This window comes from Terrapene carolina, unplaced genomic scaffold (assembly GCF_002925995.2).
Source record: "Terrapene carolina triunguis isolate 2854851 unplaced genomic scaffold, T_m_triunguis-2.0 Scaffold508, whole genome shotgun sequence".
NCBI classification, from domain to species: Eukaryota; Metazoa; Chordata; order Testudines; family Emydidae; genus Terrapene; species Terrapene triunguis.
The window spans coordinates 445,566-461,450 of NW_020664859.1; the positions used below are offsets into that span (position 1 = coordinate 445,566).

At 48.6% G+C, this 15,885-nt stretch overlaps 1 protein-coding gene across 1 annotated transcript in view; it reads right to left on the bottom strand.

The window, feature by feature from the left end:
- Positions 1-4,377: 4,377 nt before the first annotated feature.
- The window catches only part of EXD3 (exonuclease 3'-5' domain containing 3), a 313,193-nt gene continuing 301,685 nt past the window's right edge, over positions 4,378-15,885 (bottom strand). Inside the window, exon 20 of the mRNA XM_029913175.1 lies at positions 4,378-4,437. Within this exon, the coding sequence (XP_029769035.1) occupies positions 4,378-4,437 (60 nt within the window). The remainder of the gene's footprint in view (positions 4,438-15,885) is intronic.

Sequence of the window (15,885 nt, forward strand, 5' to 3'; positions counted from 1 at the left end):
AAGCGAGCCTGGTATTGACAGACTGGCAAGCCTAACTTCAGTACCAGGCAAATTGGTTGAAACTATAGTAAGAACCAGAATTCTCAGACACAGAGATTAACATGATTTGTTGGGGAAGAGTCAACATGGCTTTTGTAAAGGGAAACCATGCCTCACCAATCTATTAGAATTCTTTGAGGAGGTCAACAAACATGTGGACACGGGTGATCCAGTGGATATAGCGTACTTGGACTTTCAGAAAGCCTTTGACAAGGTCCCTCACCAAAGGCTCTTGAGCAAAGTAAGCAGTCATGGGATTAAAGGGAAGGTCCTCTCCTGGATCAGTAACTGGTTAAAAGACAGGACACACAGGGTCAGAATAAAAGGTCAGTTTTCAGGATGGACAGAGGGTAAATAGTGGGGTCCTGCAAGGATCTGTGCTGGGACCAGTATTGGTCAACATATTCATAAATGATCTAGAAAAAGGGGTAAACAGTGAGGTGGCAAAGTTTGCAGATGATATAAAGTTACTCAAGATAGTTAAGTCCAAAGTAGACTGCAAAGAGTTACAAAGGGATCTCACAAAACTGGGGGACCGGGCAACAAATTGGCAGATGAAATTCAACTTTGATAAATGCAAAGTAATGAACATTGGAAAACATCATCTCAACTATACATACAAAATAGGGTGGTCAATTAATTGTAATTAATGCCTGCGATTAACTGAAAATAAAATTAAAACGTTAATTTTTTAACGATGTTAATCGCATATCTCTGGGAGCAGAGAGAGGCACCTACCACAACCATGCCTCATTGCCCCTAGCCAGCCCCTGGCCCTAGGGACCAACACCCCTCACCCACGCTGTGCCTCATTGCCTCCGAGACCGGCCCCTCCCTGCCCCCTGGGGCTGTGCCCCATTGCCCCCGGCCGGCCTGCCCCTCGCTCCGGGAACCAACCCATGCCCCCAAGCCGTGCCCCATTGCCCCCAGCCGGCTGGTCCTTCAGTCTGGGGACTGACCCCCCACACGCCGTGTCCAATTGCCCCTGGCGAGCCCCTTGCTCCGGGACCCTCCTTACCTCCTGTACACCATGCACCGTTGCCCCTGGTCAGACTCTTACTCCAGGGACCGACTCCCCCATCCCACACCGTGCCACATTGCCCCCAGACAGTACCCCACAGAGAACAGGGGCCTGGCGAGCTCAGCCCCCGCTACACCAGCCCCTTCTTCCCTGCTGCATGCCGAGTTCCTGAGGTAAAATCCACACTCCCTTCCAAACAAGGGCTCACTCAGCTGAAGGAAGCCCACCTAGCTCAGTAAAAGGAGGTGAGCCTAGCGAGCTCAGTACCAGAAACCACCCTTCCAGAAGCAGCAGCAAGACACATCCCTCACCCTCCTCCTGCACAAGTCATTGCTTGCTTTCCCCCTTCCCACCTCGTCCTTCCTGTTGTCTCCTCCTGGACCCTCCTCCTGCTTTAAAGGACTTGTAGGCTCTAAAGTTTTACATTGTTTTATTTTTGAGTGCAGTTATGTAAACAAAATAATAATTCTACATTTGTAAGTTCAACTTTCATGATAGAGATTGCACTACAATACTTGCTCATGTCCATTCCATTCTAGGTGTATCCGCGCCCACGTGCACAGTTGTCAGAGATTTCTGCCTTAGTGGTATCCGTAGGGTCGGCCATGGCACCCCCTTGAGTGCTACACTCATGTGTTGGTATATTAGGCGCCGCCAACCCTAGGCCCTCTTGGTTCCTTCTTGCCGGTAACTCCGACAGAGGGGTAGGAGGGCAGGTAATAGAATGGACATGAGCAACACATCTCAAAGAACAACAGTTACAAAAGGTGAGTAACCGTTTTATCTTCTTCGAGTGCTTGCTCATGTTGATTGCATTCTAGGTGACTCACAAGCAGTATCCTTGGATGGAGGCTCGAGTTTACAATCTGGCGCCTTGCAGTACTACCCTACCGAAGCCGGCATCATCCTGGGGCCTGCTGGGTCAGCGCATAGTGGGATGTGAACATATGGACGGATGACCAGGTGGCCACCCTGCAGATGTCATGAATAGGCACTTGGGCCAGAAGGGCTGCCAAAGAGGCTTGTGTCCTGGTCGAGTGGGCGGTTACAATTGCCAGAGGTGGCACCTTTGCCTGATTCAGGCGGTGATCCACGATGAAACTCTTTGCGCAGACATTGGCTGGCCTCTCATCATAGAATATCAGGGTTGGAAGGGACCTCAGGAGGTGATCCAGTCCAACCCCCTGCTCAAAGCAGGACCAATCCCCAGACAGATTTTTGCCCCAGATCCCTAAATGGACCCCTCAAGGATTGAACTCATAACCCTGGGTTTAGCAGGCCAATGCTCAAACCACTGAGCTATCCCTCCGCCAGCCCGCCCGCCACTATGACAAACAAGTGAGGCAAATTGCAGAATGGCTTGGTCCTTTCAATGTAGAAGGCTAGCGCCCTCCTGACGTCTAGGGAATGTAGCCTACTCTCCTCTGACTTATGCGGCTTTGGGAAAAAGACAAAGAAAATGTCTTGGCTTGTATGAAATGTCCTGGCTCGACCACCTTGGCAGGAAGGCCGGGTGTGGGCTCAGCTAGACCTCGTCCCTGTAGATTGTATAGGGTGGTTCCGAGGTGAGCGCCCTAATCTCTGAGACCCGGCAGGCTGATGTCACTGCGACCAGGAAGGCCACCTTCCAGGACAGGAGGAGGCAACAGCAGGAAGCCAAAGGCTCAAAGAGGGGACCCATTATCTGTGACAGCACCAGCGCGGCATTTCCTGTTCTGCCCGTACACGAACAGGTCCACCCGGGGAATTCCTCACTTGCAGAAGATAAAGCCGGATGGAGGGACCAATTGTGGTGAGACAAGAAGGATCTGCTGAGGCGATCTGCCCAGGCGTTCTTGGCTCCAGGCAGGTGAGCAGCTACAAGATGGCTATCGTGCTGCAGACAGAAGTCTCAGAGCCAGAGTGCTTCCTGGCAGAGGACAGACGACCTGGCTCCACCCTGCCTGTTGATATCGAAGACGGTCGCCATGTTGTCCGTCAGGACCTGCCCCACGGTGCCCTGCAACTGAGGCAGGAAGGCATGGCAGGCCAGGCGAACCACTCTGAGCTCCCTGACATTGATATGCAGGGAGCCATCGCGACTGAACCAATGACCTTGCATGCTGAGAGTGCCCAGATGGGCTCCCCACCCCAGGTCCGAGGCATTGGAGACGAGAGTTGCCGACGGGGATGGAGTCGCGAAGGGGACCCCTTCCAGCACTGATGCAGGATCCTGCCACCACGTGAGTGATGACAGAACGCTGTCCGGAATCCTGACCACCCAGTCCACGCTGTGCCGGTTGGGGTCATAGACTGAGGCGGAGCTGTGCGTGCCAGACCACATAAGTGCATGCCACCATGTGACCCAACAGTCTCAGGCATGTGTGGACAGTGGTGAGAAGTTGGGCTCACACAGACAAGATGAGATCCACCATGGCTTGGAACCTGGTCTCAGGGAGGAAGGCCCTGGCCCGAGTGGAGTCGAGGACTGCCCCAATAAATTTTATGCATTGCACCAGGGTTGAGATTGACTTTTTCTTGTTTATTACCAGCCCCAGGTCGCGATAGGTGGAACAGACCAGATAGAGATGCCTCCACACCTGATCTTGGGTCCAGCCCTTTATCAACCAGTCATCAAGGTGCAGGTAAATTCGGACTCCTCGATGTCACAGGTAAGCGGCCACTGGCTCTATGCACTTTGTGAACACTCTCGGGGCCGACGAGAGACCAAAAGGCATTGCCGTGAACTGGAAACGGCACTGGCCCAGCATGAAATGGAGGAAGCACCGGTGCCCTGGGAAAATGGAAATGTGGAAATATGTGTCCTTTAAATCGAGGACGGTGTACCAGTCTGCCAGATCCAGAGAGGGGATGATGGAAGCAGGGAGACCATGCACAATTTCAACTTCTTGAGACACAGGTCCAAGATGGGTCTGAGACCCCCTTTTGCCTTTGGGATTAGGAAATAACAGGAGTAGAATCCTTTTCCCACCATGTCCCGAGGAACCTCCTCTACTGCCCCCAGGTGCAGGAGGTTCTCGACCTCCTGGAATAACAATTGCTTGTGAGAAGAGTCCCTGAAGAGGGACAGGGAAGGGGGGTGGGCCGGCTACAAACTGCAGGGTATAGCCCAACGAAATGGTGTCGCACACCCAATGGTCTGAGATGATACAAGACCAGGCCGATTGGAAAGGGTGGAGGCAGCTGAGGAAAGATGGATCCAGCAGATTGACTGGGACATTGTTCTTGGGCGCATCCTCATAACGACTGCTTCTGGCCTCCCTGGTTTCTGGGGGGCGTCAGGTTGCGCAACTGAGCGGAAAGAAGGATATTTCCATTTATGCCCCTTGTCCTTGTCTTTCCTCCTGTAGGAACCCGACCTGGGAGTTCTCCAGGACCTAAAGTGAGGAGGCGGAGGGTGGATAGTTACAGCTTAGTGGTTTGAGCATTGGCCTGCTAAACCCAGGGTTCTGAGTTCAATCCTTGAGAGGGGCCACTTAGGGATCTGGGGCAAAATCAATACTTGGTCCTGCTAGTGAAGGCAGGGGGCTGGACTCGATGACCTTTCAGGGTCCCTTCCAGTTCTATGAGATAGGTATATCTCCATATATATAAATGGTATTCTATTATTGTTTAACAGTGCGATTAAAACTGCGATTAATTTTTTTTTAATTTTTTAATCTTGATTAATGTTTTAATCTCATGATTAATTGCAATTAATGTCTTTAATTGCTTGACAGCCCTAATACAAAATGATGGGTTCTAAATTAGCTGTTACCATTCAAGAAAGAGATCTTGGAATCATTGTGGCTAGTTCTCTGAAAACATCTGCTCAATGTGAAGTGGCAGAAAAAAAAGCTAACAATGTTAGGAACCATTAGGAAAGGGATACATAATAAGACAGTACATATCATAATGCCACTATATAAATCCATGGTCACTCAATGAAATTAATAGGCAACAGGTTTAAAACAAAGAAAAAAAGTACTTCTCCACACAACGCACAGTGAACCTGTGGAACTCGTTGCCAGGGGACATTGTGAAGGCCAAAATTATAACTAGGTTCAAAAAATAAGTGATAAGTTCATGGAGGATAGGTCCATCAATGGCTATTAGCCAAGATGGTCACGGATACATCCCATGATCTAGGTGTCCCTAAGCCTCTGATGGCCAGAAGCTGGGACTGGATGACATGGGATGGATCACTCAATAATTGCCCTGTTCTGTTCATTCCCTCTGTAGCTCCTGGCACTGGCCACTGTTGGAAGACATTCTTATATTCTTAGAAACTCCCTACTCGGTGTCTGTGGTGAGGGTGCAGGTCCTTTCCCCATGCTGCAGAAGCAGGAATGTACCTCTGGGCCCACTGTTGTGCCTCATTCTGGGCTAGAGATGCCCCACTTAGATTATGTTAGTATGCTCCTTGGGTTCAGTCATACACACGGCATTAGGAGGGCTCAGGCTTGTATTATGTATTTGATGTTCCAACATGTTGGGTCCAGCCCTGCACCTATTTTTCTCAACGGCAAAACTCCCATTGACCTCAATGGTATAGGACCAAATGCACTGGCTAAACACCTACTGGGAGAAGGCAGATGCCAGGATACTAGGATTCATGTTATATAACCTGCTCAGAACATGCTGAAGTTCACCCCCATTACAGTTAGAGGAGGCATCATTCCAAGTTCAGATGTAGGGATGAAACCTGTTTAGCTCCACGCTCTTACAGCCTCATGTCCCAACTATTTTATGCAGTATCTTCTAATTCAGCAGAGTGATACCAGACTAGACCCTATACTGTGTTAGACTGTAAGTCCCTCGAGACTGGGAACCTGGTAAAGTGTCACCCACACCTATGGCTCTATAGCCAGAGCACGCTATAGTTATTAACAAGAACTGAACCAACTGAAACTGAACATGTGGCCTTTCTTTTATCTGCTGTTTTAGAAGCTGGGTTTAACTGCTGTAGATTTTAAGCATGTGTTTCCTCAGTAGATTCAACAAATGCCAAAGCTCTCCTGAGCCAAAGACAACAGCTGCCCCTACTCACCCTTCTAGTGAGCTACTTTCACCAACATCTCCCCCCACAACAAAAAAAGCACAGGAGTTTTCCTATTATTGTACCAACTAAGCGTTTGTGCTGGAAAAAAAAAATTAAAACTGCCCTGGAAACAGATGCCAAATTAGCACAGAAATTTACTGCAGAAATTCTCCAGTAAAAAGCTAAAATCCAGCTCAATTTGTTAGTAAATTAACCATCCGGCTGAGCTGATGGCAGGCACAGTATCTGACGTCCGTCTCCTGTGGGTGTATAAATGTAAGATTCTTACAAGTCATGCTTTCAGAGTACTGTATTTCCACTGGGCATGAAACAAGCAGAAAATGCCTCCATCCGAAACCAATCAAAGACTGTAAGTTTAATTAAACCATAAAGAGCTTGAGTACTTGTGGCACCTTAGAGACTAACAAATTTATTTGAGCATAAGCTTTCATGGGCTACATCCCACTTCTTCGGATGCATGAAGTGGGATGTAGCCCACGAAAACTTATGCTCAAATAAATTTGTTAGTCTCTAAGGTGCCACAAGTACTCCTGTTCTTTTTGCGGATACAGACTAACACAGCTGCTACTCTGAAACCTGTCATAAAGAGCTTCTCAGTTTTTCCTTAGATGGCAAAATCTCTCTCCCACTTCAAGTTTGACCTGTGACATCAACTCTTGTGCCACTCCTGGGTCCCTTTTGAGCAGTGACCAACAAATCTACTAAACTGAGGAGTGATACTGTAAAATGGACAACTGTCCAATGGGAATAAGCATGACACTCAGATGCCTGTCTATCAGCAACCTAGACAAGGATTTTCATGCAGGTCTCCTATGAAAAAAGGCTAAGGTTTGCACAGAGCTTTGAAGACATAAAGAACTTTACAAGTGCTAAGTATTCTATTTTTAGCCTCTCTCCTCCCTACTGATAACTTAGTGTTTGTCCCCAATATGTCCATGCATACAGGGAAAGAACCTTAGTGGTCCATAAGTATTTTTGATGGATGATTGTGCATCAAAAGTATTTTATTAGCAATTTGCCTTTTGAGATAAAGAGGGTATTAAAACAAATACATTAAGAAATATGCCATGTAGTGTCTATCCAGAACTCAGATCCTGTAGCAGTTACTGCTATAGAAAACCCTAAGGGTATGTCTACACTACAAAATTAGGTCGGATTTATAGAAGCCGGTTTTATAGAAACCGGCTGTATGCAGCCGATTGTGTGTGTCCCCACATAAAATGCTCTAAGTGCATGAAGTCGGCGGACCGCGTCCACAGTACCGAGGCTAGCGTCGACTTCCGGCGCATTGCACTATGGTACCTATCCCACAGTTCCCGGAGTCTCCGGCGCCCATTGGAATTATGGGTTGAGATCGCAATGCCCGAATGATGCAAAGCAGTGCCGCGGGGGGTTCTGGGTACATTGCGTCAGTCCCCTCCCCCGCCGTCACAGCAACGGCAGACAATAGATTCATGCCTTTTTACCTGGTTTACCTGTGCAGACAACATACCACGCCAAGCATTGAGCCCGCTCAGCTCAGCTCACCGTCACCATATGTCTTCCGGGTGCCGGCAAACGTGGGACTGCATTGCTAAACAGCAGCAGCAGCTTACTGCCTTTTGGCGGTAGACGGTGCAGCATGACTGGTAGCCTTCATTGGCGATCTGGGTGCTGGCAGCCGTGGGGCTGCATTGCACCAGCCCCTTGCCTTTTGGTAGAAGATGGTTTATTACGACTGGTATCCGTCGTCGTCGTACTGCAGTGGCTGTCGATCATGGGCACCCGGGCAGACAATGATGGTTATCAGTCGTAGTATGCTATTTTCTGCCAAGTGCCCAGTATTGTCTGCTAAGCACCCAGAAGAGGCCGATGGCGATCTGGGTGCTGGCAGACATGGGGCTGGCAGCCGTGGGGCTGCATTGCACCAGCCCCCTTGCCTTGATGATGATGGTTATCAGATGTACTATGCGTAGGATGGGGCTAGATTGCTACACAGCAGCAACCCCTTGCCTTTTGGGCAGTAGATAGTATATTACGACTGGTATCCATCGTTGTCATACTGCAGTGGGTATCATATTGTGCAGTAGACCTGAAGGCTAACTGCCAAGCGCCCAGTATTTGCTGCCAAGCACCCAGAAAATGCCAAGGGCTATCAGTCATGCTGCACCGTCGTCTTAAGATGTAAAAAATAGATTTATTCTGTATTCATTTGCTTCCCCCCTCCCTCCTGCTAAACCCAGGCTTTTGAGTTCAATCTTTGGGGGGGGGCATTCTGTGTGACAGTTGTTTGTGTTTCTCCCTGATGCAAAGCCACCTTTCTTGATTTTAATTCCCTGTACCTGTACGCCATGTCGTCACTCGCCCCTCCCTCCATCCCTTCCTCCCTCCTTCCCCTGGTCTGTCAGATACTACTTTCGCGCCTTTTTTCAGACCAGACGCCATAGCTAGCACTGGGATCATGGAGCCCGCTCAGATCACCGCGGCAATTATGAGCACTATGAACACCACGTGCATTGTCCTGGAGTATATGCAGAGCCTCCTGGACATGCCAAAGCAAAACCAGGACCAGCTGAGGAGGAGGTGATTGCAGCGCGGCGACGATAGTGATGAGGAAATTGACATGGACCTCTCACAAGGCACAGGCCCCAGCAATGTGGAAATCATGGTGTTACTGGGGCAGGTTCATGCCGTGGACCGCCGATTCTGGGCCCGGGAAACAAGCACAGACTGGTGGGACCGCATCGTGTTGCAGGTCTGGGACAATGCCCAGTGGCTGCGAAACTTTCGCATGCGTAAGGGCACTTTCATGGAACTTTGTGACTTGCTTTCCCCTGCCCTGAAGCGCCAGAATACCAGGATGAGAGCAGCCCTCACAGTGGAGAAGCGAGTGGCGATAGTCCTGTGGAAGCTTGCAACGCCAGACAGCTACCGGTCAGTGGGGAATCAATTTGGAGTGGGCAAATCTACTGTGGGGGCTGCTGTGATCCAAGTTGCCAGGGCAATGAGAGACCTGGTGATATCAAGGGTAGTGACTCTGGGAAACGTGCAGACCATAGTGGATGGCTTTGCTGCAATGGGATTCCCAAACTGTGGTGGGGCGATAGACGGAACCCATATCCCTATCTTGGCACCGGCGCACCAAGCCACCGACTACATAAACCGCAAGGGGTACTTTTCAATGCTGCTGCAAGCCCTGGTGGATCACAAGGGACGTTTCACCGACATCAACGTGGGCTGGCCGGGAAGGGTACATGATGCTCGCGTCTTCAGGCAGTCTCTTCTGTTTCGAAAGCTGGAGGAAGGGACTTTCTTCCCGGACCAGAAAATAACCATTGGGGATGTTGAAATGCCTATCGTTATCCTTGGGGACCCAGCCTACCCCTTAATGCCATGGCTCATGAAGCCGTACACAGGCAGCCTGGACAGTAGTCAGGACCTGTTCAACTACAGGCTGAGCAAGTGCCGAATGGTGGTGGAATGTGCATTTGGGCGTTTAAAAGCGCGCTGGCGCAGCTTACTGACTCGCTCAGACCTTAGCGAAAAGAATATCCCCATTGTTATTGCTGCTTGCTGTGCGCTCCACAATATCTGTGAAAGCAAGGGGGAGACATTTATTGCGGGGTGGGAGGTTGAGGCAAATCGCCTGGCTGCTGATTACGCGCAGCCAGACACCAGGGCGGTTAGAGGAGCACAGCAGGGCGCGGTGCGCATCAGAGAAGCGTTGAAAACCAGTTTTGTGACTGGCCAGGCTACGGAGTGAAACTTCTGTTTGTTTCTCCTTGGTGAACCCTCCGCCCCTCCCCCCCCACCCGGTTAACTCTACTTCCCTGCAAACCAACCACCCCACCCTCCCCTACTACCCTCCCCCCTTCGAGCACCACTTGCAGAGGCAATAAAGTCATTGTTACTTCACATTCATGCATTCTTTATTAATTCAGCACACAACTAGGGGGATAATTGCAAAGGTAGGCCTGGATGGGTGTGGGAGGAGGGAAGGAAAAAGACACAGTGCACTTTAAAACTTTAAAACTTATTGCACTGGAAATCATCTAGGCTGGAGTGATTGGGTGGCCGGAGGCCCCCCCACCGTGTTCTTGGGCGTCTGGGTGAGGAGGCAATGGGACTTGGGGAGGAGGGCTGTTGGTTACAGAGGGGCTGTAGCGGCGGTCTCTGCTCCTGCTGCCTTTCCTGCAGCTCAACCATACGCAGGAGCATATGGGTTTGCAATGTAAAAGGAGGGGCTGCGATTTCAGGTTTAACATGCAGCACAAACCCAAGTAACTCCCCTCCCCCACACACCCAATTCTCTGGGATGGTCACTTCAACCCTCCCCCCCACCGCGTGGTTAACAGCGGGGAATATTTCTGTTCAGCAGAGCAGGAAGGGGCACCTCTGAATGTCCCCTTAATAAAATCGCCCCATTTCAACCAGGTGACCGTGAATGATATCACTCTCCTGAGGATAACAAAGAGCGATAAGGAATGGATGTTGTCTGCATGCCAGCAAACACCGGGACCATACGCTGCCATGCTTTCTTATGCAATGATTCCAGACTACGTGCTACTGGCCTGGCGTGGTAAAGTGTCCTACCATGGCGGACGGGATAAGGCAGCCCTCCCCAGAAACCTTTTGCAAAGGCTTTGGGATTACATGAAGGAGAGCTTTCTAGAGATGTCCCTGGAGGATTTCCGCTCCATCCCCATACACGTTAACAGACTTTTCCAGTAGCTGTACTGGCCGCGATTGCCAGGGCAAATTAATCATTAATCATTAAACACGCTTGCTTTTAAACCATGTGTAATATTTACAAAGGTACACTCACCAGAGGTCCCCTGTGTGCCCTCAGGGTCTTGGGTCAGTTCGGGGGTTACTGTTTCCAGGTCCAGGGTGACAAACATATCCTGGCTGTTGGGGTAACTGGTTTCTCCGCTTCCTTGCTGCTGTGAGCTATCTATGTTCTCTCCATCCTCATCTTCCTCGTCCGCCGAACCCGCTTCCCCGTTTGCAGAGAGGGACTCATAGAACACGCTTGGGCTAGTGGTGGCTGCACCCCCTAGAATGGCATGCAGCTCCGCGTAGTAGCGGCATGTTTGCGGCTCTGCCCCGGACCTTCCGTTTGCGTCTCTGACTTTGTGGTAGGCTTGCCTTAGCTCCTTAATTTTCACGCGGCACTGCCGCGCGTCCCTGTTATGGCCTCTGTCCTTCATGGCCTTGGAGATCTTTTCTAATGTTTTGCCGTTTCTTTTACTGCTTCGGAGTTCGGCGAGCACTGCTTCATCTCCCCAGATGGCGATCAGATCCCGTACCTCCCGTTCGCTCCAGGCTGGAGCTCTTCTGCGATCCTGGGACTGGGACTGGGACTCCATCATGGTTACCTGTGCTGATGAGCTCTGCATGGTCACCTGTGCTCTCCACGCTGAGCAAACAGGAAATGAAATTCAAACGTTCGCGGGGCTTTTCCTGTCTACCTGGCCAGTGCATCTGAGATGAGAGTGCTGTCCAGAGCGGTCACAATGAAGCACTGTGGGATAGCTCCCGGAGGCCAATAATGTCGAATTCCGTCCACGCTAACCCAATTCCGACCCCCTAAGGCCGATTTTATCGCTAATCCCCTTGTCGAGGTGGTGTTAAGAAACCGGTTTAAAGGGCCCTTTAAGTCGAAAGAAAGGGCTTCGTAGTGTAAACGTGTCCAGGCTTAAGTCGATTTCACGCGGCTAAAGTCGACCTAAACTCGTAGTGTAGACCAGGCCTAAGAGGATCAGATAGACAGAATCTCCTGGTCACCTTAGTTAAAAACTAAAATTGTTTTCCCAGCTTAGTAAAAACTCCTCTATAACACTGTTATAGGTCAGTATGAGCTGGATCCTGGCAGCTGAGTTGCCATTATGATGATGATCTGCAGAATAAGAGGAGTTGGGGGAATACTGCAAAGAGATTTCCTTTTTTTTAAACAAAACCCATGAATTCACATTCAGAGAATCACAGAAGATTAGGGTTCAAAGACACAATAGTCTTGTCTGAACTCCTTTTGTGTCTTTCCGTCTCTAACACATTAGTTTACTGGAAGGAATGTGCACAGACAATGAATTTTAAGGAAATTCTGGAGAATATTCTCAGAAATTGAATTTTGAAGCTGTAAATATGAGAATATGCATTGAAAACCTGGTTCTAACAGTTCTTCTCAACTAATCAGGGAACAGAAACATACCAATAAAACAATTCAGCAAGTCAAATGTCAAAATACTCCAATGAACTTCTTGGGCCAATATACAGACCAAGCACTATTGACTGAGTCTGGGATTTTCAATGGACCCTAAAGGAGTTTTGTGCTCAAATCCCATTGAAATGCAGTGTGAATTGGAATCCTAACTCTCACAGACGCCTTCAAAGATCCCAGACCGAAAATCATCAGCAAATAATTCCAAGTCGCATACAAATTACTGAATGGAGGAAAACTGTAAGCAGTCTGCATGCAATTTCTGACAAGATTCAGAAGTGAAATTAATAAAGTATATTATTTTCTCGTTATAATTTTCAGTGTAACATCCTGAAGAACATATAGCAAGTCCCCAAAAAGTCTCGGTGTCCCTTTGAGTGTCAGGCAATATTCTTTACGGCACAAAAATAGTATCAGCTTACTTAGCACTAACCTTCTCCCCTTTCTGATCTTAAAGCATGTACGCTGCCTACGTGCCACCCACCACAAAGAAAATCTGAAGTACATAACCACAATCCCTCAGGTCTGCAGGACTTGCCCAGTCACACTGAATATAGATCTTAGTGTACAAAGGGATTCCTCTCACTTTGACCATATGCAGGAACTAAAAGGCAAAGTAATGAATACTCAGCAACATAGGAAGAGCCTCCATCAATGCCCAAGAGGACTGGTTCTCCACAGCCTGCTTGTGCGGATTATCCCAAAGTGGACACCTCTGAGGCCTGAGAACTGCTGCCACATCAGCTTCAGCTGTTACTATCACTGAGTGCTGTCGCAAGTGGGGATAAGGGATAAGGCTGGAAGTTCATGCACCAAAATTAGGAATTCCATTCAGGTCTCCCAAAAGATAGAGCTTCTAGTGCAGATGCTCAGTAAACAGCTCTTCAAAGCATTTAAACACTCAGGATGCTAGGGAGGGGTGGCAAAATGTATGTCCAGGGCTTCTTGCCTCTTGCTCTCTATTTTGCTCATTCTCAGTCTGTCCACTTATATTCTTCCAGCAGTGTCCATCAAATGTGGCACCTGAGACTGCCACAGGAAGATGGAAAGCCTCCAAAGTCCAAATTTCCTCCCTGCTTTGCTATTTTCTGTTTGTAATTTCATTTATTTTCATAACTGACTATGAAACCATAAACATCACTGCAGAAGCTGAGCTGCAAGGGAGAAAGCTGTTATTACAAGCATACATTTTTCGCTAACAGGAACTGGGAAAAAACCTGGCAGGAACGTCATGTACTAATATGCTTTAGTGTACAGGCCTGTATATTGAATAAATAGTTTCCCAAGGGTCTGCAGAAGGGTTTGGCTGAGTCTTATTCCCTCTTTAGCCTCCAAAACCCATTGAATAGTTCTCTTTGTGCATTTGCCACAACGGATACGGTTTGATTGGAAATGGAGCACGTTCAGTGGAGGATCAACAGATAACAAAGGAAGACTCTTTCACGCAGGGACCAAAACACTGAGCATTTGATTACTGGTCCACAATGCCCAAATGGCTTTGCAATATGGGAATGCAGTGGCTCAGCATTGCCCAGAATGGAATCCAGGTCCATTTTGGGATAACAGCCTACAGAGATGTATAAACAGATGCAAAGAATGGTTATTACAGGCCCCAGACTGGGTACCTCTTTTCTTCCTCTTTCAGCTAGTATGATTTTCATCCAGTGGCAGCATTGTAAACTGAGGGCTTGTCTTCACTATGGGGGTAAGTCGACCTAAGTTACGCTATTCCAGCTACATGAATAATGTAGCTGGAGTCGACGTAGCTTAGATTGACTTACCCCTGTGTCTTCACCACGCTACGTCGATGGGAGACGCTCTCCAGTCGACTTCCCTTACTCTTCTCGGAGAGCTGGCGTACCGGGGTCCACCGGAGAGCGCTCTGCCGTAGATTTAGCGGGTCTTCACTAGACCCACTAAATTGACCCCTGCTGCATTGATTGCCGCAGCATCGATCTCCCCGTAGTGGAGTCCAACCCTTAGTCTTAGATGTGGCCTCACTGCAAGATTCCCTCTCCTCAGCTATAATTCTTTCATCCCAATAGCAACTTCAGAAAAATAACATCTCATTTTTTTCCATCACTCATTTTATTCTACTGAGCTACTGCACATAGAGTCGAATCTTTATTTTGGCTCATGTCCTCCTGCAATATCATTACCCCTCTCACAAAGGAAAAGCCCTCTGGAGATTTCCAATGCAAACAGGCCCTTGTTTTATCTACAACTATTTGAGTACATGACCTCAGATAACCCCCTGGCCAGCTCTGTGCCAATTTCTAACTGCAGCCATGGGAACTTTAAATACAGGGAAGATTTTCCAGCCTCTCTCAAAGGGGAAGACACTGGGTTTCTTGCTTGCTTTTGTTGCTGAATGAGTACAGGTAAATTAGGGCCTTTGGCCTAAGGGAGGAAATCCCCCAGAACAAACAGTCTCAAAAGGATGCCATCAGATTGTCCCTCTGCCGCAGGAAGTTGTTCATTTAACACAGCAGCTCAACCGCGTGCCACCACTTACAGGCACTGTCTCCATTGCTTCAGAATGCTCTTGTTCAGCTTTAGGCTACTCCAAAGACAAAGCGTTGCACTTGGGCCAACAAACACGTTAATGTGTAAGGCTGTGTTTGGATTATTCAAGGCTGGGGAGGGTTTTCATCTTTGTTAGCTGTCTATTTATTTCTGTTTTTGGAGCCTGTGTCGGGGTGCCTTGAGCATTGAATAGGGGTCTCAATTCCCTCCTGCATACACATCTCAATAAGGCTGGGATTCTGAACAGCCCAAGGGATTTAGGTGCCCAGCTCCCATAGAAATTCAATGGGACTTGGGCACCTAACTCTTGTAGACTCCTTGGAAAATCCCAGCCCAACAAAATCAAATAACTAACATTGGAAACAACAAAATGACAGCCCTATGATAGTGATAATTATCTGTCACTGGCGCAATCACAAATTGGGAACACATTTCCCTGCATTCATACTGTTATTGGAAGTAAATTAATGGGAAGGAGGAGAGTCTCTCCTTGAGGTGCACCCACTGTGGTGGGAATGCAGGAGCAATCCTCACACTGACAAAACGGCCCAGCAATTCTGCCCACATGGCCCTTGTTTCAATGAGGATTCTGCCACAGTACAAAACACACACAAAAGGCTCCCTCGTTTTTCCCCTCCGTGGACAGGAACCAACCTCAACAAAGTGTTTAGCTTGGGCTGGAGACCCACAGGAAGAGCTGATTTCCTTTCACTCACTAGAATATCAGGGTTTGAAGGGACCTCAGGAGGTCATCTAGTCCAACCCCCTGCTTAAAGCAGGACCAATTCCCAACTAAATCATCCCACCCAGGGCTTTGTCAAGCCTGACTTTAAAAACCTCTAAGGAAGGAGATTCCACCACCTCCCTAGGTAACCCATTCCAGTGCTTCACCACCCTCCTAGTGAAAAAGTTTTTCCTAATATCCAACCTAAACCTCCCCAACTGCAACTTGAGACCATTGCTCCTTGTTCTGTCATCAGGTACCACTGAGAACAGTCTAGATCCATCCTCTTTGGAACCCCCTTTCAGGTAGTTGAAAGCAGCTATCAAATCCCCCCT